The 21,788-nt window shown below is 38.0% G+C and overlaps 1 protein-coding gene across 9 annotated transcripts in view; it reads left to right on the forward strand.

Annotated features, from left to right (window-relative positions):
- Window positions 1–21,788, forward strand: part of STXBP4 (syntaxin binding protein 4) — a 71,053-nt gene that overhangs the window by 29,857 nt on the left and 19,408 nt on the right. For all 9 annotated transcript variants that reach the window (XM_065693949.1, XM_065693943.1, XM_065693948.1 and 6 more), the window contains 4 exons: window positions 784–960; window positions 3,168–3,284; window positions 3,740–3,789; window positions 4,546–4,679. In XM_065693949.1, coding sequence (XP_065550021.1) covers window positions 784–960; window positions 3,168–3,284; window positions 3,740–3,789; window positions 4,546–4,679 — 478 coding nt within the window. The remainder of the gene's footprint in view (window positions 1–783; window positions 961–3,167; window positions 3,285–3,739; window positions 3,790–4,545; window positions 4,680–21,788) is intronic.

Genomic DNA, 21,788 nt, shown 5'->3' on the forward strand with positions numbered 1-21,788 from the left:
GGAAGGATGGTTTACGGGTTTTGGTGCCAGTGAGCCTCTATGCCTGCACTTTTGATGAGCAGTTTGTTTGCTGTTTCCTAGTGTAAACTCGTCTGTTCGCCAGACCTTTAGTTTGACTTTCTAAATTTACAAAACAAAGTTAACTTAATACTCAATAGTAAAATGAACTGAGCAATATCCTTCTCGAAATCAGATTTTACTACATTTAGGGATTACTTTAGCTGAATTCAAGCCAACAGTTTTTAATATCCTGATTTTTCCATACATTATTTATTTATCATTTTTATCTAACACTCTTCTGTGATAATACAGGATAACGCTATAAGAGCAGGAACTAGGCAGAGAAATAGAAACCAACACTTACTTGAGAATAGTGTGGACTGAATATTTGCATTAGAACTCCTCCTACATGATGTGTGAACTGTGAATTGAGTGTGAATTCAGGCAATATTAATAAAATGACGTGACATCTCATTAAAGTGCCTTTTTAGCGTGGAAATGATGGGCAGCTTAACAGCATCAGGTGTGTTTCTATAAAACCTTTCATTCAATTAGATTTGCAGTAATCATACAATTCGTGATTTAATTTATTAGGAAAATCATCTCTGTCTGTAAATACCTATTCTTCGCTTGCAAATACTACACTTAAAAATCAACAACTGAACCATTTAACCATAGATATTAAAAGTTAGCCCTAATGCCAACTGCAGCACTTTTGAGCTAAATCTGTACTACTTTGTTAACTGGAGTTTTAATTTCTCAATTAAATTCCATGATCTACAGGAAGCCAAGGCAGCTGTAGAAGAGACAAGAGCCCTGCGAAGTAGGATTCATCTTGCAGAAGCCGCACAAAGGCAGGCTCGGGGAATGGAAATGGACTATGAAGAAGTTATTCGCCTGTTGGAAGCTGAAATTGTAGAGCTGAAGGCCCAGCTCACGGATCATTCTGGCCAAAATAAAGTAAGCAAAGCAGCCACTGGTCGTAGTTACCATGGTTTCCCTGCTGTTGTCATGTATCTTGTTTTCATTTTCTTTTCATCTGCTTTTCCAAAGTAGGTCACTGTTTGTCTTGTATTATTCAATAACTGGAATGGTGCGTAGAGAAGGGGGTAATGTGGAGCGTATTGCGTCTTCCTTTATCCATATATCTTTGGGTTGGAGAAATAGGAGTTGGAAGCATATGTGGGTCATAGGTCAAAATGGCACATCTCAAGCATTAAAGCATGGAATAGTTTCCAGGCTGCAGATTTATTATCTTTAAAGACTATACATATATTTGTATGCTTTTGTATTTATGTAAAAATGCCCTTCATGTATATGTTTATTAGGCAGATAATAACAGTGTAAGATCCAGTAGTCTTCTGAAGTAAATTTAGATTTAATCAAGATAATAATTTAAGGCTACTAACAGTATCCTGCAGAAAAAAACCAAACCCAACCCACAACATTTTTAATTGAGCCTCATATCTTCAAACCACTTCGTCTCCAGTGAGGCATTGCAGAACACACTAAGGAATAAAGTATTTGAGGCCTTTCTAAACTTTTCCTCATAATTGCAGATCCATTTTCTGCACACAGTTTGAACAAGTGCAGACAGGTTGGTGTTTGTGTGTTTGCCTTGTTTTCTTCATGGTAAGGGGGGGTGCATATGAATTGATGAAGAAAACCTACTGAAATGTCGTCTTATTTCATCATGAGAATCGTAGAATCATACAATAGTTAGGGTTGGAAAGGACCTTAAGATCATCTAGTTCCAGCACCCCTGCATGGGAGAATTAGTTCAATATTGCAAAGTATTGAAAGCTAAAACTGAGCTCTGTGATATACAAGCTTGCCAAGAAGCGACATAGCAAGTACGTGTAGCTCCCAGGGAGGAATTCCTCTCATCTAATCCTGAGTGTGTGTGATGAGATGAATCACACCCTAGTTCTTCTTTCTGGGTGAGATGCCCCATCTTTAATGTCTGGTATTTTCGAAGCACTGTTTGTTTTGTAGGACTTGAATAAATACCAGAATTTGAAGAAATTGAAAGCATGTGGGTTGTTTTCTCAGAGATTTGGTTTTCAGATGCTAGCTTGGATTCCTGAAATTCTGAATGAGCACTTGGATGTCTGAGTTGAGGTTTGATTCTCTGCACTTCTTACTCAAAAGAAGCAGTATCAAGTAGGTGGTGTACTCTAGGTAATGTCAATTCTGTGGTATGCTGTCTTTGGTATAAAAGAATGAGGTCCATCTGAGGGCTTGCCAGCCACTTCTCCAGTAGTGGCCAGTGAGATTGACAAAAAAAGGTGTTTTAATCCACAGGTTCTTTGACATTCAGAGTGATCACAATGTTACTGCTTTATATAGTGTATACAAACAGATGTGTCTACTTGTTTGCTTCAAGTAAAGATAATAAATGGGGTTTTTATAAGGATTTTATAGTAGATAGCAGGCTTTCAGGTAAGATACCTACAGGGATGTTAAAGTTTATTTTTAATGGCAGTGATATTTTCTTTAATTTGGAGAGTATTTTGGTGTAGATGATTCAGCAGCCAGCTTAGCTAAGCAAATATGTCCATATACATGTGAAGTCTTCACTCGTGGTCCCATTGCACAAACAGTGCCAGGGACTCAAGCTGAAACTTCGAGCCTCCAGAACTTAATAAGCTAATGAGGCTCACATTCTCTGTAGCTTAAGTACAGAGAGATGCATAACCCTGATCAATAGGTTATACAAGTGCATGTAGAGAAATACTAGGGGGTAATTTTCTCCAAGAGATGCCATAATTACTCAGTTTCCCAAAGGATGTACAGATGCAAACCAGCAGACTGAGTTTGTTCACATACTGGCTATTTATGCCACCCTGCTGACAGATACTGCCACCATTATCAGGTTGGTGGTTTTGATCCATTCATGAATCAGTTCAGACTGAAGCTGCAGCCCTATCACTGGTGTTAGCTGCCAATTTCAATTTACCTTTGTATCATTTGCCCAAACCTGGTGCAGTGTGTGAGCTGATTTACTAGCAGATCATGTATACCTGCCTCAGGAGCAGCTGTGTTTGTCAGGAACATAGAAAAGTGTGTGTTAAACATTTCAGACATCCATTTCCATTCACACCATGTATCTATGTGAGCCTCAGCAGAAAATAATTACAATAAAAGCCTTAAAATATCTTTCCCAGGATAATATCCAAGACTTGAGAAAGAGAGTTACAGTGCTTGACTGCCAGCTGCGGAAATCGGAATCGGCTAGGAAGACCTTTGAGGTGGCTACTGAAAAATTGCTCCAATTTGTAGAGGTAACTTTGCCTTGCTTTTCTTGAAGTGTTTTATTTGGAAAACTTTTGTGGACATCATAAACCGACTAAAATTAGTTTGCAGAGATCCCTTTATTGTTACAAATAAAGGTGGCATGTAAGTGTATAGATCCATGTAGGAATTTACTTAATCTTTATGTCTTGCTATACTACACAAATTAAACTGATCAGGTACTTTGTTTTTTTTACCTAAATTGTCACAAACTCATCAATTTCTGAAGTTTCCCAGAGGAAAAAGTAATATTTGATAATATTTTGAAATGCTATGGAAACTGAGTGATGTTTTACTGAGTGTTCTACCCTTCTAGCTGGAAGAGGCTAGAATCTTTAATTACAAATCAAATCCCCCTCACCCAAATAGAACATCATATGATAAGGTATTAACTTTTTGACTGTGTTGGTTTATAAACTGTTAACTTCTTGATTATGGCCAACAGGTCGTGCATGAAATACTTTCAGATAACTCTACTCCCTCAACAGCTTTAAGGTAATGAAATGGCATAGTTATTAATATTGAACTGACAAAATTCATGTTGAAAAACTCTACCATTGTTTCAAACTCTCTAAAAAACATCTTGTAGCTGTTTTTTCTCTATTTCTTGCTGTATGCTTCTGAGTGTCGTCTTATTGGAAGAGAGGGAATGGCATGAATTATAAATGAGGCTTTCAGGATACAGCTTCATTAAAAACCTCAGCATTAAATTAAAGCAGTTAGTAATTACATAGCTATGGTTGTCTGGATGTTTCCATAAAGTAATTATAATGTGTTAAGGATTAGTTAAAATTGCAAGGAACCTTAATAGTGGGTTATAATTTTATTTTATTTTTAGGTTTGTCCAAGTGCTTTTGCATCATCCCTAATCCAGTAGCACGTACATAAATTGAATACATGTATATCAATTTAAGTTTTAAATATGGTTAACAGCATAGAACAATTGGGTCCCTGAAAGCAGTGTCCCTTCTTAACTGTTAATATGAAATCCACTTTTAAGCAAGTTACTTTCCTGACACCCACTAATTCTTGACACTGGATTTTGAGTCATGAATGTTGCTTGAATTGAACTTTCCTAATACCTTTGTTGTACAGACAGAGCTGCTTCTGAGACGAGCTCATCAATTTGATAGTGGGAATCTTTGTTCATACAATGAGATCAAAACTGATCTAGAAACACAGTTTTGCTTTATTAAAAGTAACCATTTCTTTTATAATCTTACAAATGCATAGTAATTTTTGTTCACTTAGTGACAGAACATCAACATTGTCTGCTAAAGCACTTCTCGCACGGTTGGGAAGGACTGGACCTACTGTCACAACAGCTCTTGCAGCAGAAGCCAGAGACCTTGCCAAGTCTGTCCGTGCCATTTTGGAAGTAGACTGTGAGTGAGCATGTGTGTCTTTGTGTGCATGTCTGCATGTACACACACACACACATAAATACTTCCTTTTTTCCATCAAATGTCCTGATTTAGCATCTTGCTTGCTTGCTGAGAGCAGTGTTTTAGTAGTCACCGTGATTCAGGTTTTCTTTTTTCACTTTTGTTCTTCTGTTTCCTTTGCCTTTTGCACAGTCTCTTTATTTTTATGTTCATCAACAGGCTTTTATCTAACAAAGACCTGATGAAAGTGTAATAGAAGTTTATTTTGATGTGGTTAATATCATTCATCACTCTTCCAAATACAACATACAGAGGACTTTCTGTAGTTCAGGGTCTAAACGTTAGGAGGAAGCAGCACAAGGTATTCTAGAGACTTGGGTTTCCTTGTCTCAAAAGACATCACCTGAAACTCATTGGTGGGAATATTTCCATTGATCTTGATGGGCTTTGAACAAAAGTGGTGAATGCAGATTAAGTCAACAGGATTTTGGAATATGAGCTTTAATAACTCAGTATCTTAAACCACAGAGAGAGAGATCCTTCTCTCAAGACATGAAGGGTGCATCAGAGTGAGAAGATTTCTCCAAATTCTTAGAAAAGCAGAGCATTATTGTTAAGGATTTTTTTAATGTGAGTTTTGAAGTCAGGAAATGTCCTTGGGGAAACAAATCAGAAGATAGAGACTTTGATTTCAGATTGGATGTGAAATGGCAGGATAAATCGTTGATAGCACCAGAGGACAGGGCAGGTTCGGTGTCAGTTCAGAATGCACCTGCATCAAACTAATTAAAATATAAAGTTATTCCAGAGGACATTTTTTCCTGGAAATCTTAAAGCAGAAAATTAATGCCCAAGTGAGGAATATGAAGATTGCCCAGATCATGTAGAGTTAGCAGAATTTCCTGGCTGTAATGCTCTCTTTTCGTATGGGCATGTTTACAAAATGTTGTTCTGCTGAATTTGCATGTATCAAAGTATCTAAATGAAGACTTTCTTGCTGTAGGGCGTGAATGCAGCCTGCAGTTTCATTTGGAGATACATGTATATCCTCAGGTCATTAACAGAAGTCTGTTCCCATTGGTAAAAATTATGCTAGTTCATGAGCAGTTACTGTAATCCATGCATGCAGCTGCAAATCTAAAAAAACAGCCGTGGCTTATTATATGATACCCAGTTCAGATCATTGAAACAATTGCATGTTTTGATTGTATTTACCTGTAGTTGAGCACAAATGTCAGTTCTAATCCAGCAAAAACAAAACAGAAATGGTCTGACACATCACAGGAGTTTTTAGGAAGCTGGTGAATTATGGTTGACAATAGTCTTTGTATAAAAGACTGGAATATCCTTTTTACATTGTTTGAGAATTCATTTAGAAGAGACTGAATAAATATATTTGTAGAGGAAATGTTTCAAGATACAAAAAATGCTTTATTTGACAATATTCATGCAATATTTATGGTTAATTATTCAGTATTTCTGGCTAACTGTGACATCCTATGGAGGAGAAAGATACAAAAATTACTCAGAAGGGACGAGAATATCAGAACTAGAGTTACTGTTGGAAGTAAAAATAACAGTGGCCAGGAGAGGAGATAATTGGTTTTCCATTAGTGACAGTGGTAGAGTTCTGTCACATTGAGTCGTTTCTATCACACTGCACAGGAAATCGTGCAAGGAGAACTTTTAGTTCTAAATGTGACTGGGTTCTAACATGGAGTTGTGTCGTACGTAATAGGTAGGATACATGTTAGAAAACTCTGGAGCCACAGCAGGGATCCATTTTGTGAACCTGAGAGTTAAAAATAGCTTTGCAGAGAAGGATTTAAAGATTGAACGTCATCCTTCTGAGTTCATTCTGATTTGGAGAGTATTACAGATAGATTTGGGCTCTGACAAGCTTGTGTATGAGATTAAAGCTTTAAACCTTGCTCTGTCCCTCTTGCTCAAAATATAGTAGTTAAGGCAGAGTAACTGTTTAGTAGCATTCTGTCTGCAGTCTTCTATGCCAGATTCTCACAGAATGTTTCCTGTGTGATCTTCCATTTTCTTCCAGATGGGCTGTCATAAAGAGGGGGTCTCAAGTATGTAGCATCTCATAAATATCATACATCAAAGAGAAAAGTACAATAGACTTTACATTGCAGACTGAAGGTTTTTCTTTCTTCTGCAAAGATGCCCATGATGTAGTAATTTCTTAATAGCTTTTAGAGAATTGAAATTCATATATGTGAGATTGCTAAGGGCATGAAAATGTATAGCTGGGCAACCATCTTACCTTCTCAATAGAACTTCTCTTTCATTAGTTGCTTCATTTTCTACAACATCAAGAGAAGAAGCCCCAGTCAAAATACCTTTTGATTCATTTACATGTGAAACAAATCTAGATGCAAAGACAAGGTTGTGGAGTGTTCTTCCAAAAGGAAACTGCTTCCCTTCTTAAAAATCATGCTTGAGAACCAGGTCAAAATTACAGATTTATTTATTAGCCACACAAACTGTCTTTTTCCGTCCATAACAGCACAACATTTTGCCCAAGAGGTTTCAAGAAGTTCAGTGTATTCCTGAAAATCTCTAAGCACATATTGCCTTGTGATAACGCTGCAGATCAGTTTTCAGCTGTGTAGGTTGAGTGACAGCTATGTGAAATCAGTTTGGCAATTCTTCAAGTGAGGATTCTGTTTAAAATAAAACCCCAACTAAACCAAGCTTGTTTTCCAGTGCTTACTACTACAGGATCCTCCAGATCCAGAAATGCAAATAAGAAAGTAATAAACAGAATAATAATCAAGCTCATCCCTTGAAAGGTTCAGCCTTGATCTTCTTGAAAGGTTGTAAACTATTTTTAGAAACCAAGTCCTGAGAGGCCTTTCTGCTTTGTAGAATATGAGCATCTCCTGAAGACATAAAATTTCTTTCATCATACAAAGGGTAATAATGCATCAGTGAAAGAACTGTAGCATTTAAAAGTAGTTGCTGGCTGCACTTAGTAGACCATATGGTGCAAATCATGCTAAAAAAAATTGAGAAAGCATTTTCTTCTTTCCTATTACAAAATTAGAAAAGAAATATACTTGGTACTGGTAATGGCCAAAATCTGATTAACCCTGGAACATGCTTATCTCTACATAAAATAGCAGGCAATCGGCATTTTGAAATGTGCACTAGCATAATGCAGCTTTCAAGTATTTTGACCGCTAATTTCCTCACTCTGCCTCTGAAATTTCTATCCAAGATACAATCTTGCTCTTGTTGATATAATCCCCGTCATCAGTATCCATTAAGTGCTATGAAGCCTCTTTCTCTGCTCAGCAGGAACTCAAGCAGTGCATCTTGAACTACTTTTTGCCCATATGTTCCTTTAATCTGTTTCCAGCCTGGGATCTGACACACGGCAGTCATGCTGAAGTCCTCTGAAATGGTCTCAAATTAATATAGCTTCCAAAATTCCTATTACCTTACTGATATTGTATCACTTGGGTGACATGGTTTAGTGTGAGCTGTCCCTGCCCATGACAGGGGGTTGGAACTAGATGATCGTAAGGTCCTTTCCGACCCTAACTATTCTTTATTCTGTGATACCAATCCTGCTAGTCACAGTAGTTACTATGCCTTTGACGATCCTACAGGCAAAAGGTTAGTTATCCAGTTTTTGTTTTACTTTTCCTTGTATACCATCTATCTATAAGAAGAAGGCAATGGAAGCTGCTGGTGGTCAGTGTCCGTTAGTGCTTGTTCTCTTGATAGTTAAGTTGCTTTTGATCTTTGTACCAGACGAAGTCTTAAGGTCTCAGGCATTAAAGGCTGAAATATGCGTTCTACCCATTTCTTCAGTTTAGTCTCTTAAACTGTATTATGGTCAGTTGCCAAAACCATTGCATATTTAGCAAAGTGTTAGTTGTCCCTGCAAATTCTTTTGACAGTGTAGATGAAACAGAGTTAACAAGGTAGAGCAGCAAGTCTTCACAAGTACCAGTTTTGCTAGTTTGAGAACTTTTAAGAGTGTTAAGTATTCATCTTTCTTTTATTTATTTGTTGTTTATTACAACAGAGTTAATGCCATATAGACTGTTACTGTTTTATTCCTGAAATTAAAGATCCAGCAGTGCTATATTTTGTACAGATAACTGGCTGTAGTTCATCATGAGAGTTCTGAAGTAGTTGGCATATAAGTGTGGGCTTGTCCCCCAGTTTTTGGTGTATGCCTGTACATCGAAATCCAGATGTAATTGTAGCATGGGCAGGCATACCCTGGCTGACTTGACTTCTGGTAATTAGGCTAGTGATATAAAAATGCATTTGCAGAGGCTGAATATCAAAATACAAGTGTTCTTTTGACCCCAGGAATATTGTCTGGTTGCCAGCGTTTGCTGAAACTCACGCTGCTATGTCTTTTTATACTTGTAGTATTAGAAAGAGAAGATTATTTCCTGCCAGATGATCTTTGTGGGGACAGTACTGCATTGGGAGGGTAGCATACCTTTAATATTCTTTCAGCTAATAAACTAGAACCGTACCTTTTCTTCCTTTCTCGAAAAGCTGCTCAGGAAGGAGCAGCGTAATGATAAATAGATAGTTTGTATGTATTCATTGTTCTGGCAAGGCCATAAATATTTCAGGGGATTACTGAAATCGGAAGTAGAAGGGACCTATTAAATAATACAAGGTGCATCCTGGACACATCTGTGCAGCTCCCCTTTCTAGTAGTTTCTTACTAGCAAAAGAATTGGATCTTAAAATCAGTGCCACATGCTTTAAAAAGAGGTTTTGTTTGTCAGTTCAACGTTATCTGAGACAGTGCTTCTATTAGAAAATACTCACTTGGTGAAATTACAGCTTATTATTCCTTTGAAACTTTCAACAAAAGAGGTGAATTTTCCTAAAAGGGAATTTATCAACTGTTTTATCCAGTGGACGAATTCTCTGTTTTGCAAGTCACTGAAGGCTGAAGATTTTTTTCCTCAGAACAGAAGTACCTCATGGGAGGGTCATTTCATTTTTGTCAAAAGTAATAATATTCAGTTATTAACAGAACTTTTTACTGCTGATTTTTTTCTGACTTGACATTTTTAAAAGAAAAGATATATCCCAGAATCACGTCAGTAATTTTGGAGTACGACCTGGCCATCTGTGGCTCCTGCTTGGAGGATTATGTGGAATTCTGAGCTATGGGTACTGCAGTCTTAATGCCACAAAATGTTGGCACTGTATTCCTCATGTAGCATCATGGAGTTATACCAGATGTTGTCATCTTCTCAAGAACAATGCTCCAAAATCAATTTTTCCTTACAGAAGAGCAGGAGTTAGGTGTGCCTGTAGCACGTCTTCCTGGCCTCCACTAAGTTCTGAAGGCAACATGAGATGTAAATCCTCTTCCTTATGTGGCTGAAGCATCTCCCAGTTAGGTCTTGAAACTGGAATGTAGTTGCTTTCTTGTTTGCTCAGTCTCATCTTGTAAAGACAGCATAGGGTAGGACCAGATAGAGCAAGACAGGAGTTTCATGCTGCTGCTGAATGCATCACTTGGTTTGGTCTCTGTGGGGCAGTGGTTTTCTGGTTTCCAGCTCTGCTGGATGGGATACTCCATAGGGACTGGGCTCACTTGTCTTCCAGTTCAGCATGTGCTCCATCTGGATTGTAGGTCCCTGCTGTCAACCATGCACTGTGAGTGACTCTGTGCAGGAGCAGTGGCTAATTCACAAACCGATAATTTGTCCAAAAATCACACTTAAGATTACAAGAAATGTTCATATTTTTCATTTAATTGCAGTTACCCTCATTTCTCTACTGATCTGAAAACGTTGCTGGTGCAGCACAGGAATAGAGTTTGGGAATTGAACTAAAACTTAGTAATTTTCCTTTTATTCTGTCTTCAATGATGTAAACTGAGGATAACCCTTGACTTAATTTTAATTGTTCCAGCACATAACATCAAATACACATGAGATGAGAAGTGGATCCCTTTTGCCCTGTAATATTGTTTGTCTCATTCTGCAAATGAGAATATTATATTACAAAATCGATAGCTTATCAGCAGCTCTTTAGATACGCTGCAAATCCAATCACAATAAGAAACCCAGAGGTGAACAACTGATGTACTTTAATAAAAAATAAAATTCAAAGTAGCGTTACAGGGAAAATGGTTCCTATAATCATCAGGAAGAAAAAATCCAGGCATATTTAATGCAGTTTTCCAAGGTCACAGACAACAATTTAAAAGCTTATTCTACAAAACTGTTTACTTGCAGCAAGACTTTGAATTTTCTGCAGATCATTTAAATCTCCAATTTTGCCTGCATGGTAAATAAGAATGAAGGGTAGCAATTGTGACGGTGTTCATAGGACGGTGGTTCCAAAAGAAAAATCTATTCAAGAAGCTGAAAATGTTTCATTGCAATGGAAGGGAAGAGTTCAACTTCAGAAATGTCGTAATATATAATATTTAAAATACTTCCAATCTAAATGAAAATAAAATGAGTGTGCATGGAAATTGAGTTAAAAATGGAGCACTGGACCTGTGAGAAGTCAATTTTTCAATCTATAAATCCAATAGGATCTGCTTTATTTACATAATTTGTAAGCCTTGATTAGGATTGTTATCCCTATTTTAAGAAGGCATTTGAGCCATAAAGCAGTGAACTTGCTCATTTGTAGGAAAGTAAAAAGAAGAGCAAGGAATTTAACTGAAGTCTTCTGAATTTAATAACTTTTTTCTCACTAGGTGTCATATTGATAGGAAATCCCAAATGCAGTTCATTTTTCTTCCTTATATTACTAGATATTGCTAGAATCTATTACAATATAGTTAATCTTCTGCATTCTTAGATAACTGTCCAGTTTGTTAATGACTTACAAAATAGAGTAGAATCATAGAATAGTTAGGGTTGGAAAGGACCTCAAGATCATCCAGTTCCAACCCCCCCACCATGGGCAGGGACACCTCACACTAAACCATCCCACCCAGGGCTTCATCCAACCTGGCCTTGAACACTGCCAGGGATGGAGCACTCACAACCTCCCTGGGCAACCCATTCCAGTGCCTCACCACCCTAACAGGAAAGAATTTCCTCCTTAGACCCAATCTAAACTTCCCCTGTTTAAGTTTTAACCCGTTCCCCCTTGTCCTGTCACTACAGCCCCTGATGAAGAGTCCCTCCCCAGCATCCCTATAGGCCCCCTTCAGGTACTGGAAGGCTGCTATGAGGTCTCCATGCAGCCTTCTCTTCTCCAGGCTGAACAGCCCCAACTTCCTCAGCCTGTCTTCATACGGGAGGTGCTCCAGTCCCCTGATCATCCTTGTGGACCTCCTCTGGACTTGTTCCAGCAGTGACATGTCCTTTTTATGTTGAGGACACCAGAACTGCACACAATGCTTCAGGTGAGGTTTCACAAGAGCAGAGTAGACGGGCAGGATCACCTCCTTCGACCTGCTGGTCACACTGCTTTTGATGCAGCCCAGGATACGGTTGTTTCTGGTTCATCATTACTGTATGTCATATTTATGCAGTGTGTTACTGAACAAAAATGTCAGTTGATGCCTTGATTGTGGAAGTGTTAAGTAGCACCTTAAGCACTCTTGAAGTCTGCATTAGAAAAGGAGAATGACTAATTGCGAAGGGTAGACTTGAGAACAGAGGCAGCCATAGGACATAAGCTCCATCCTACTGGGCTTGGTTTCTTGCCTTTTTAGTTTGAATGGCTGTATTTTGGTCCTCTGTATTTATTGCAACCTTTTATTGCTGTGTATTTGATCTGAATTACTTTTTTAATGCCTGGTTATCCACATATTTCAGAGTAACTCAGAATTACAGCTGTGGTTTCCAAGCTGTAGTTTGTCAACAGCCACTGAACCACAATTCTCTTGCAACCGATTTACAGCTTGTCTACAGAACCTTAACATTTTCACGTTCTTTTCAATTGCAAGGTTCATAATGATAATCTCTCAGAATTTTTGAGGCTGGGTAGTGATCCCTGACTCAAAAAATGGGAGATCACTGAGCTAGAGCATCATCACTGCTTAAATAGCAATGTTTGCTGTGCTTAAAAGCAGTGCCTATAGTGTTAACCAGATAAGTAAGGCCAGTGAAGCCAAATCAAGGTTGAGTAGGTTTTTAGAGAGGTAGTAGACAGCAAAAAACCCTTTCACAGTTTCACCTTTGGCTGTGTTTTTGTTGTCTGGTTGATTTTAGTATTACCGGGATGTAAGTTCAGGCACTGAGAAGCCTAAAAATCCCCTGTACTATGAATCCTGTTTCTTTGGCCAGTACTGGTTTGGTTTTACAATAAATATTTAGAAAGAGACAGAGAGTTTTTTGGAATGTAATATAAGTAAAATATATTACTCCGGTGAAACAAGACCTAAAAATGCCTTGCAAATGGGAAGCAGCAGAAATGTGTGTGTGTGATGTAAATTATACAAAAGTTTAGAAAACTAGCACTTAGATGGTACTTTGCTAGCGAGGAATCAGAAAAGATTTGGCCGGAAAGGACCTCCAACAATTAGGCAGTTCACCCACCAGCAACATAAATTATACCTACATTAATCCAAACAGGTATTTGTCTGGCATATTCCACAGCTTCTGTAGGCTAACTATTCCCATCCCTAGTTATCTTTGCCATTAGAAAGCTTTTCCTGTGGCATAAATCCTCCTTATTGCAGCTTAAGCACATTACTACTTGTCTTCATCCCTATAGTTCTTGAAATCACTCTACTGTTTTTCTCTTTGTAGCAGCTTTTAACATATTTGAAGACCATATCATCTCTATGCTATTTTCTGTTCCCCGAAATAAACTGATACCAGTTTGCTCTTTGTTTTTCCTTACACAGCATGTCTCCTAGCCATTTCATCACCCTTGTGTTTCTCTGAATTCTCTCCAATTCATCAAAATGATATTGAGTTCTGTACTGAGACCTGCCTGTTGGAGACAAAAATGGCATGATAAGTTTGTTTGCTTCAATATCTGACACAGCAGCTCTTACATCCCCAAATGGTTTTCCCTTTCCCTTATAGCCTTATGTTACTGAATCATATGAAGTCTGGGCTTTCCTGGACTTCCAGAGCCTTTTCTGCTGAACCAAGGGCTAGCTAGACATACCCCACTTGCTTCTGTGCAGCTGATTATTTGCACCCAGGGTAGTACTTTGTAGACTTTATAGAATTACACCCTATTTATTTCAGACATCTAATCCAGTTAGCCAGGCTCTTACAAAATTCTAATCCTGGTTTCCAGTGACATTCCAAGAAATGTCCATTTACAAATGGGTTTTAAATCCTGAGTTATCCCTGACCTCTCCTTATTTGGGCTAAAAGCACATTTTGTTGAATGTGAGCAAGGAATGACATGGTTTTCACATAACTGGTCTTACTTGTGGGTATTGTTACAGGATGTAGAAATTAGACCCCACTTGTTTAATTTGATGTATGAGGGTTAGAGCATTACAGTAATTATGTACAAGCAGAGAAGCTAGATAAAAGGTGACACTAATAAGAACAGAATATAGCTTGATCAAATGAAGAATTACCAATTATGAACGTGTTGCTAGCCAATTTATTGGTGATTGAACATATGTGTGATTTCTAATGTTTCACAGGAAGGAAAAAGCCAATTCAGTGTCTAAAGCTTGTATATAAGACAGTTCTTTAATGTGACCTAGATTTCAGAACCCTGTTGTTGCTGGTAGAAAAGCAATTTATTCTCTCTCCATTCACTTACCTTTAATGAGAAAAGATGAGTCAGCTTTTGAATAGGCACTGTCTGTACTGACTTTCAAATCAAAACATTTTAATAATGAAAACCAAGTAAGTGATATTATTATACCTTAAAATGCAGATGAGCTGTCAAGATTTGCTCATTAGGTTAATTTTCAGCATCTCTGAAGGAAGACTTCATTAAAGAGCAGACCTTGAAAATCTATGGACTCGTGTAGTTCATACTGTGAGCCCACTATGAAAAATTTAATTGACTTTGTGTCTCTTCCCATACAAGTTGTGCTTGGTTCTGGTAACTATGGAGACTGAAGTCAAAACCCTCTAGAAATTTTACTAGATGGTAAATACTTTCTAAATAGCCCATCAGCTAATTTCTGTTGACAAAATACTTAGAATTTTGGTATCTTTATCCTTCATTATAGTATGATGTTTTGACATGAGGGGGGAGGAATAAAGTTTCCACACTGCGTAGCATGGAGGTACAGATTGCTCACAGTCAGAGGAAATACGCAGGTGAGACAGGAATTGAACCGTGAGGTCTCAATCCCAGCTCAGCATCTCCGTCTCAAGGCTGACACCCCTCTGTTGTCTTTTGGTCTTACTGAAGTACAGTTCAGACGTAGCTGGCTGGTTATCGGAGAGGTGGGTAACCCCATGTCTCTCTGTGGGTGTATGTGTCTGCACGCCAGTCCAGAAGAACTGTCTCATTATTTCAGGTACCAAACCTTAAAGCAACCATTATAGCATGGAGCTGAACCAAAGGAGTTGTGCATACTTTTGTGCAGTTAATGCTGAGTTAATTTCTATGGCTTCACAACTATGAGCATCCTGAGAGAGCTGGCTGCAAGCTGTCGGGGAGAGGGGAATGATCAGACCTTTGTTTCGAGTGTCAATGTGTGCTAAAGCTATCGGGGCTCATCTTGTCTCAGAGGGTTGGTGTGCTTTTCTGTCGGTTCCTTCAGTTGTCACATTTTTTCACTTCTTTTCAGTGGGTAGGAGTGAGAAGCTGAGGGCTAGCAGAGCTCCTTGGATATGGTGCACAGTGTGATAATTGAAATGGAAAGAAGTACAGAGAAAGTCAATTGCCAAGGATGATATAGGAAGCTTCTTAAAAGTGTATTTTCAGGAGAATTTGCAAGAGGAAAACATAATTGCTTGGTGCTTAGGAAGGAGACCTACATGAGGTAGAAAATGTGCGTAAGTCTCATACTAGATCTGTTATGCCATAAGCATCTTTAAGGGCAATCTGTAACTGGAAGTTAAGGATTGAGATTTTGCTTTGCATTAGTGATTGCTATGGGTATTACGTTTGAATTCTTTACAGTTGAAGTAAAATGAATTATGGTAATTTAGGCACATGGTGGATTATTTTTCCCCATCAGTTTTATATCAGAAAGGAAAGGCATCTATCCTAGTGTCTTAAGAACTTTAGACATTCATTTTAAAATATGCTGGCTTTAAAGTCATGTCTTCCTGTAAATAAACCCCTTCTTTTACCCATGTGCAGCTGCAGTGTTTTCTGTAACAGGTTAAAAGGATATCTTGCGTTAAGTACTTTTCACAATTCTTGTTTCAAAAGGAAGAAGTATGACTTTGGTCTGTACTTAGCGTGAAATGAGCTCAGCAAAGTAGTCCTGTGTCTGTCAATTGTAGGTGGTTCATGCCAGCCCCCTGTACAGTTTAATTTCATCATCAGTGCAAAAAAGTAAGATATTACTTAGCAAGAAAGGTATATCATGTAATACTACTGCTTTTTAAATCTCAGACAATTTCTGCTCAATTCTAATTTTAGTCATTTTAATTTGTTACCAATGAATGCTTTTAGAAAGCTTATATTTAACTATCACATGCGTCAGTGAGCAATGTGAGATGACAGTGATGGACGTGGGTGGGTAGCACAATAGATGGTGACAAGAGAAGTTGATCCAGTAAGGAAGGGAGGAGATGGGTGAATTCCGGACCAGGGTAATCAGGAGAGCAAGAGAGTAGGACAACTGAGGAAAAGAGAAATGGTTTAGAGCTGGGCGATACAGTGAACTGTTCCAGACTGTTCCTAATTACCAAGTCCTGGTGGTGAGTGTGTGCAGAGGCTTGTATTTCTGGAGTAAGAACGCATTATTCCAGCCTCTCTTTAATCAGCTGAAAGTGGATTGGACCAACAATCAGAACAAGAATGTTCTCAAGAGGTACTTCTATGAATTTCTTTAGCCTACCTGGCGTTTCTGTCTAGATCCCCAGTTGTGGACTGTAATGTTTCCTGTCTTACCTTCAGCAGTCTGAAACTCCTCTCTGCCTTCATTATCCCTCACCTTTGAGGGCTTACACTGTCCTGACCTGATGACTAAACAAACATATTACGTTCATGACTAAAATAGCTGTAATGTTGGAGGATATACTGCTTAATGATATGTCAGGCCTCCCAAGAATCAGTTGTGAACTTTTGACTATGAGATGTGTGGTATGTGAAAAGGCATTGTAAGCCAAATGGGATGCATCTTGATGATTGTGTTATAAGTATCTTGAAATAATAAGCTTGTTTTTTTCAATGTAAGTTGCTAAATAATTCTTTTTCTCAGAAAGGTAATTACATTATAAAAATAATACTCATTAGTAGTACTTTAAATTCCTCTCATGTCAGCATTTCAATTTCAGTCTTTTTTCAGCTTTTTGAATGCTAAAAAAAGTTCCTGGTTTTGCATCAGTAGCTGGTGTAGATGCTCAGATTCTATCCTGTGACGGCAGGTAATGGATAAATATTCTGGTTTACCTCTGGGCTTAAAGGAGGACTTTACCTTGAAAGAACAGCTTCTATTTGGTGAAGCAGACAGCTCAGTACTTCATTTGCTGTATTCTTTCTATTCCCTTTAGAAGTCAGGATGGTTTATAGTAATGTTATTGTAAAGTATGTCCTGCAAGCTCCAGTGACTTCTGCCATTTCTGCATAATTAGTTGTACATGTTTGATTGCCATCAACTAAGCAGAAGAAAGTATTTTATTACCCTTTCAAGTGCTGTGCTTGTTTTGTGCATTCACTGCTAACCTCCTGCATGGATAAAAATAAGCATCCACTACACCTTTTGCTTCTCATTTTAATAACAGTCCAGGTTGTTTTGGGCAGGTTTTTTTCTGGTGTATTTCCTATATTCAGCTTCTGAAAAGGTATATTTTTAAAGTAGTGTTTCAGGAAGATAATAGTTTATCCTTCTTGAGGACAAATAGCAGCAACCTCATTGCTCGGATGGCTGTAGCTCTCATTTGTGAAGAATTCAAGTGCACATGGTGGGCAGAGTTTGTTCTAAATTTGGGTTTGTTTATTGTTTAGGTAGGACAGCAGTATATCTACAGCAATGTCTGATCACATATACTGATTGAGGTAATTCTTACTTCCTCCAATCAGTCAGTTGGCTGGTCATTGTTCATGTATTACAATTTCTGTTGTGTTCGTACTGTTTCTAATGACCTGTACCAAGTTATTCACAGACAAATGTTAGAATAGAAAAAACCCCACATTTATAACTGTAATTTCAAAATTACAATTAAGCTCTTAAAATTGATCATATAATTTTTCAGCACACAAAGCAAATGATTTTATAGCTCTCATTCTGAATTGTAACTTGATAGGATGTAATTGTTTTAATAAGAGGTTAATGAGTTTGCCAGCATAGATAGGTTAGTATCTTATGATTAATAAAAGATGGGAAAACACAAGGTCACCATGCCCTGGACATCCAAAGAAAAATATTTTTCCTGAAGCATGGTTTCTAGGATCGAGACCAAAGGGAGACAAGCCAATCTGCCAGCCATATTCTGAATTAGCACAGATTTCAGTTGCTGGTATTTCCCAGATGTCTCCACTTGAAAACTACTTACTCCATCTTTGCTTTATTGAATTAACAACAACAAAAGAAAAAGAGCAATTTCTTTATAATAGGATTTGATATATGAAAGAAAGGAAAGGAATGGCCCCTTAGCAGACTATTATTCATAAAACGAAACACATTTGTTTGTGGGAAGAGCCCTTGAAATGATCTGAAGAATAAAGTGGCACACAAACAAATGCCAGAGTGCGTGCTCACTTCTCAAAGCTGTTTTTCTGAACCCGAGTTTTTATATTCAGTTCACAAATAAGTAGTAAAATACAGTACGTGTTACTGACAGCCTCAAAAAATAAAGAGCCCTTTTATGCCTGGACCTCATTGAACACGCTTGATAAGCAAGGCTGGATGTTTCTCCACAAATTTCTGCTTTAGCTGTGCCAAATTGCCTGACTCCAAGGAGTTCCTCTGCTGGTCTTGCATCATCTGTTACCTCTAGTCTCCTATCTGGGATATTGCCATATTCCTGTAGCACTCAGGAGCCAAAGACCAGCTAAAGCAGGATCAGCGAGTCAGCTTTTCTTCCTCTTTGCATTGCCTACATAGCTCAGAGAGAAGAGCCAAAGGCATTTGGGATCTCAACTAACAAATTTTACATTATTATTGAGGCCACGTGAGGAAGGTTTAAGTGTTGGTAAAGAGCTGGAATTGGTGGATATTGAAAAGAGATCAGAATTTAAAACCTCATTTATCAATTGACAGAGAAAACTTTATAATGTCCTTTAGCAAGTCTTGCGTATCAGAAATACTTCTATCGGGTAATTTCTGTTTCTTAAAAAGAAGGCATCATTTTTGAGAACCTAAAATCTAAATAAATTGTAAGGAGGCAAATATAGGGTAGTTCTGAGCTAGCTTGTGCTGTCTCTGTATGCATACTTTAAAAAAGTATGTATAACTGGAGAAGTCAAGCGAGGTAAAAGGATACATGAAAAAAGACATCCTTATTTCAGTAGTTGGTCAAAGAATGTGTTCATTGTAGAACAGAATACTTGTACTATGTGGCTTTTCAATTCCAGATAGGTATTACATCCCTTAAGCACAATACTTAATATGAGTTCCAGACAAGGTAGTTTAATGATACAGACGTAGGATTGTTTAGCCTTAACAGGAGCCAGTTGTAGCCAGACATCCTTTTTATGGTGGATAACAAAGCTGTGAATGCTGCTGGAAATAAGTTTCTGCTTCACAAAAGAGTTTTGAGGTGAGATTATCCCTCTGGTAGGCAGCTATCCCTAAGCACTCTTTTCAAACTCATCAGTACTATTTGTGTGACTGCTTATAATGGAAGCAAGGTTTTAGTCTGGCCTTAAGGTCCATATAAAGCACTGGACATGCTTATCTTAAAGCATTTAAATAGTCTCACTTTGTCCAAATCTGGATAGAATCCTAGGGGACAGTAAACTTTTGAACAGTTCTTGCTATAGACTCTAAATCTCTCATTTCCTTTGAGTAATTTTGTCAGAAAAGAAGAAAAGTAAACCATAGTTGGACAGCAGCATTTAGATGTTAAGGAAATAACTGTCAGTTTTGAGCCAGCTGAATATTCATGCTATGGTATCTGCTTTTATTAGTTTCATCTGCTGATCTCCACATTTCTTTTGCTTTAACATTTTATTAACTAACATACTGGGAGAAAACCCCACCCAAGTACATTACTGCATAGTTTCTAGCTTTGATAACTCCAGTAAAATGAGGCTTATTCCTAATATCTGTATTTTCCCCCTTCTTGCTTTGGGGATATACTTTGATCATGCTGTATGCAGCTTTTATTGAGGAAGTGTGTATACTGGAAACAGTAGACAAAATCTTGAATTCAATGTCTGTTGTTTCATATACGTGTATAAGTTGGGCTGATGCTGATCTTTCTACTTACTGCAACCAGCCAAGTGTCAATGCTGATGCATTTTCTGTCCTTTTAACCCCAGGAAGTGATAAAGATCGATGCGATCCACACTTCATCAAGTGTCAGGAAAATTTTGCTTGCCCTAGGGTTTCATTTCCTTTCAGCTTTATATAATGTTAACTTTACAATCGTGTTATCACAGCAGGCATCTTGCAGCCGAGGAGGCAGGCAGGCACCAGGGGTTCTGCCTTGCTGCTCGGTAACCAGCTCACAGTTCTGGTATACATATGACAGCAAGTGGTTTCTTGTTTTAATTCTTCACATCGAATTATAGGAATCTCCTTCGCATTAACCCTAATTAAATGCATATACTTAGTGGAAAATAGTGGTAGGTTACAACGTATTTTGGCTAACACTCTCTCAGGAGACTGTTTCTTCTGTTTGGGCAAAGGATGCTTTGGACTGTATCTGTTTCTTTTGCAGGCATAATTACTTTTGCAGTTTTACCTTTTCTTTACCTTGCAAAAGGTAAATAGTCACAAATATTTGAATAGGAAGAAGTCCTGTCTTTTCTGCTGAAATCCCTTTCAAATGTTGTAAATCGGCAGGTTTTTTAAGATGATATATGCAGACAACTGCAACCAAGATATATTATTCATGAAGTTTCATCAAAGACTGCAGCAATTCACAGAAGAAATTATAAATATGTAGGAAACCTAAGACTGCCAGGGTTTATATAGGCTAAGTCTTGTATCTTTCAGACTGTATTTCTGATGGTTTGAGCTCCTGTACTTCCCATTTACTCCAGGTGACAGCTTAGCAGTTTTTCAAAGCAAGTCCTAGGACCGGCAACAAATCTGACCCTGGAGGGTGTGAAAAAAATAGAGCACTAGGAAGTAGATCAACTTATGAATGATTCATGGAGAAAGGAGCTTGAAGGAAGTGAAGATGATGTCTAGGGAAACACAATGCAAAACATAAGAGCCTTCTGGCTGCCATGGGAAATACCAAGAGATGCAAGTACAAATCTAACTATGAAGGAAATGAGTAAAGGGAACAGCAGTGAAAAACTATGGAGAAAAAGTAGAAATGTGGAAAAGAAAGGCATTAAAAAACACTGCAGATGTAGGTGGAACTTTGACGCATATAAAGAGTGGATAGGATATACAATCTAATGCATATATAGTCAAAAAGGCAAATAAAACTGTGGAGATATCTCCGGAGTTTAATTTATAGGTGACAGATGTATTCAGTGTTTTTGAAAAGCACAGTCTCTTGTGTTAAGAAAAGAATACAGAGCATCAGTTTTCATTGCTACCTACGTACCATTCTTCATTTAGAAATGAGAAAAAAAGACATAACTTTAATCAACTCTCTAGTGAAAAAAGGGTTATAATCACTGATGAATGAAACAGGTGATAGAGGGGATCCGTGTGAGCACAGAGCAGATGCTGAGGCTCTATTTATAATTTAGAAGAGATGTTCTTGCTTATTTTGGATATGCACGTTGCATGCAGGCATGAGGAAAGGCCAGGGCAGATGGAAGCAATTGAAGGATGAACCCTACTGCCATGTAAATGATTAGAAAATATCCATGTTGAAGGAAGGTCCCATATTTCATGGGAGAGGAAGTGATCATGTCTAGCATATTCGTAACTTGAAACATCCTTTTCTTCCTTTC

This window comes from Lathamus discolor, chromosome 13 (assembly GCF_037157495.1).
Source record: "Lathamus discolor isolate bLatDis1 chromosome 13, bLatDis1.hap1, whole genome shotgun sequence".
Taxonomy (NCBI): domain Eukaryota; kingdom Metazoa; phylum Chordata; class Aves; order Psittaciformes; family Psittacidae; genus Lathamus; species Lathamus discolor.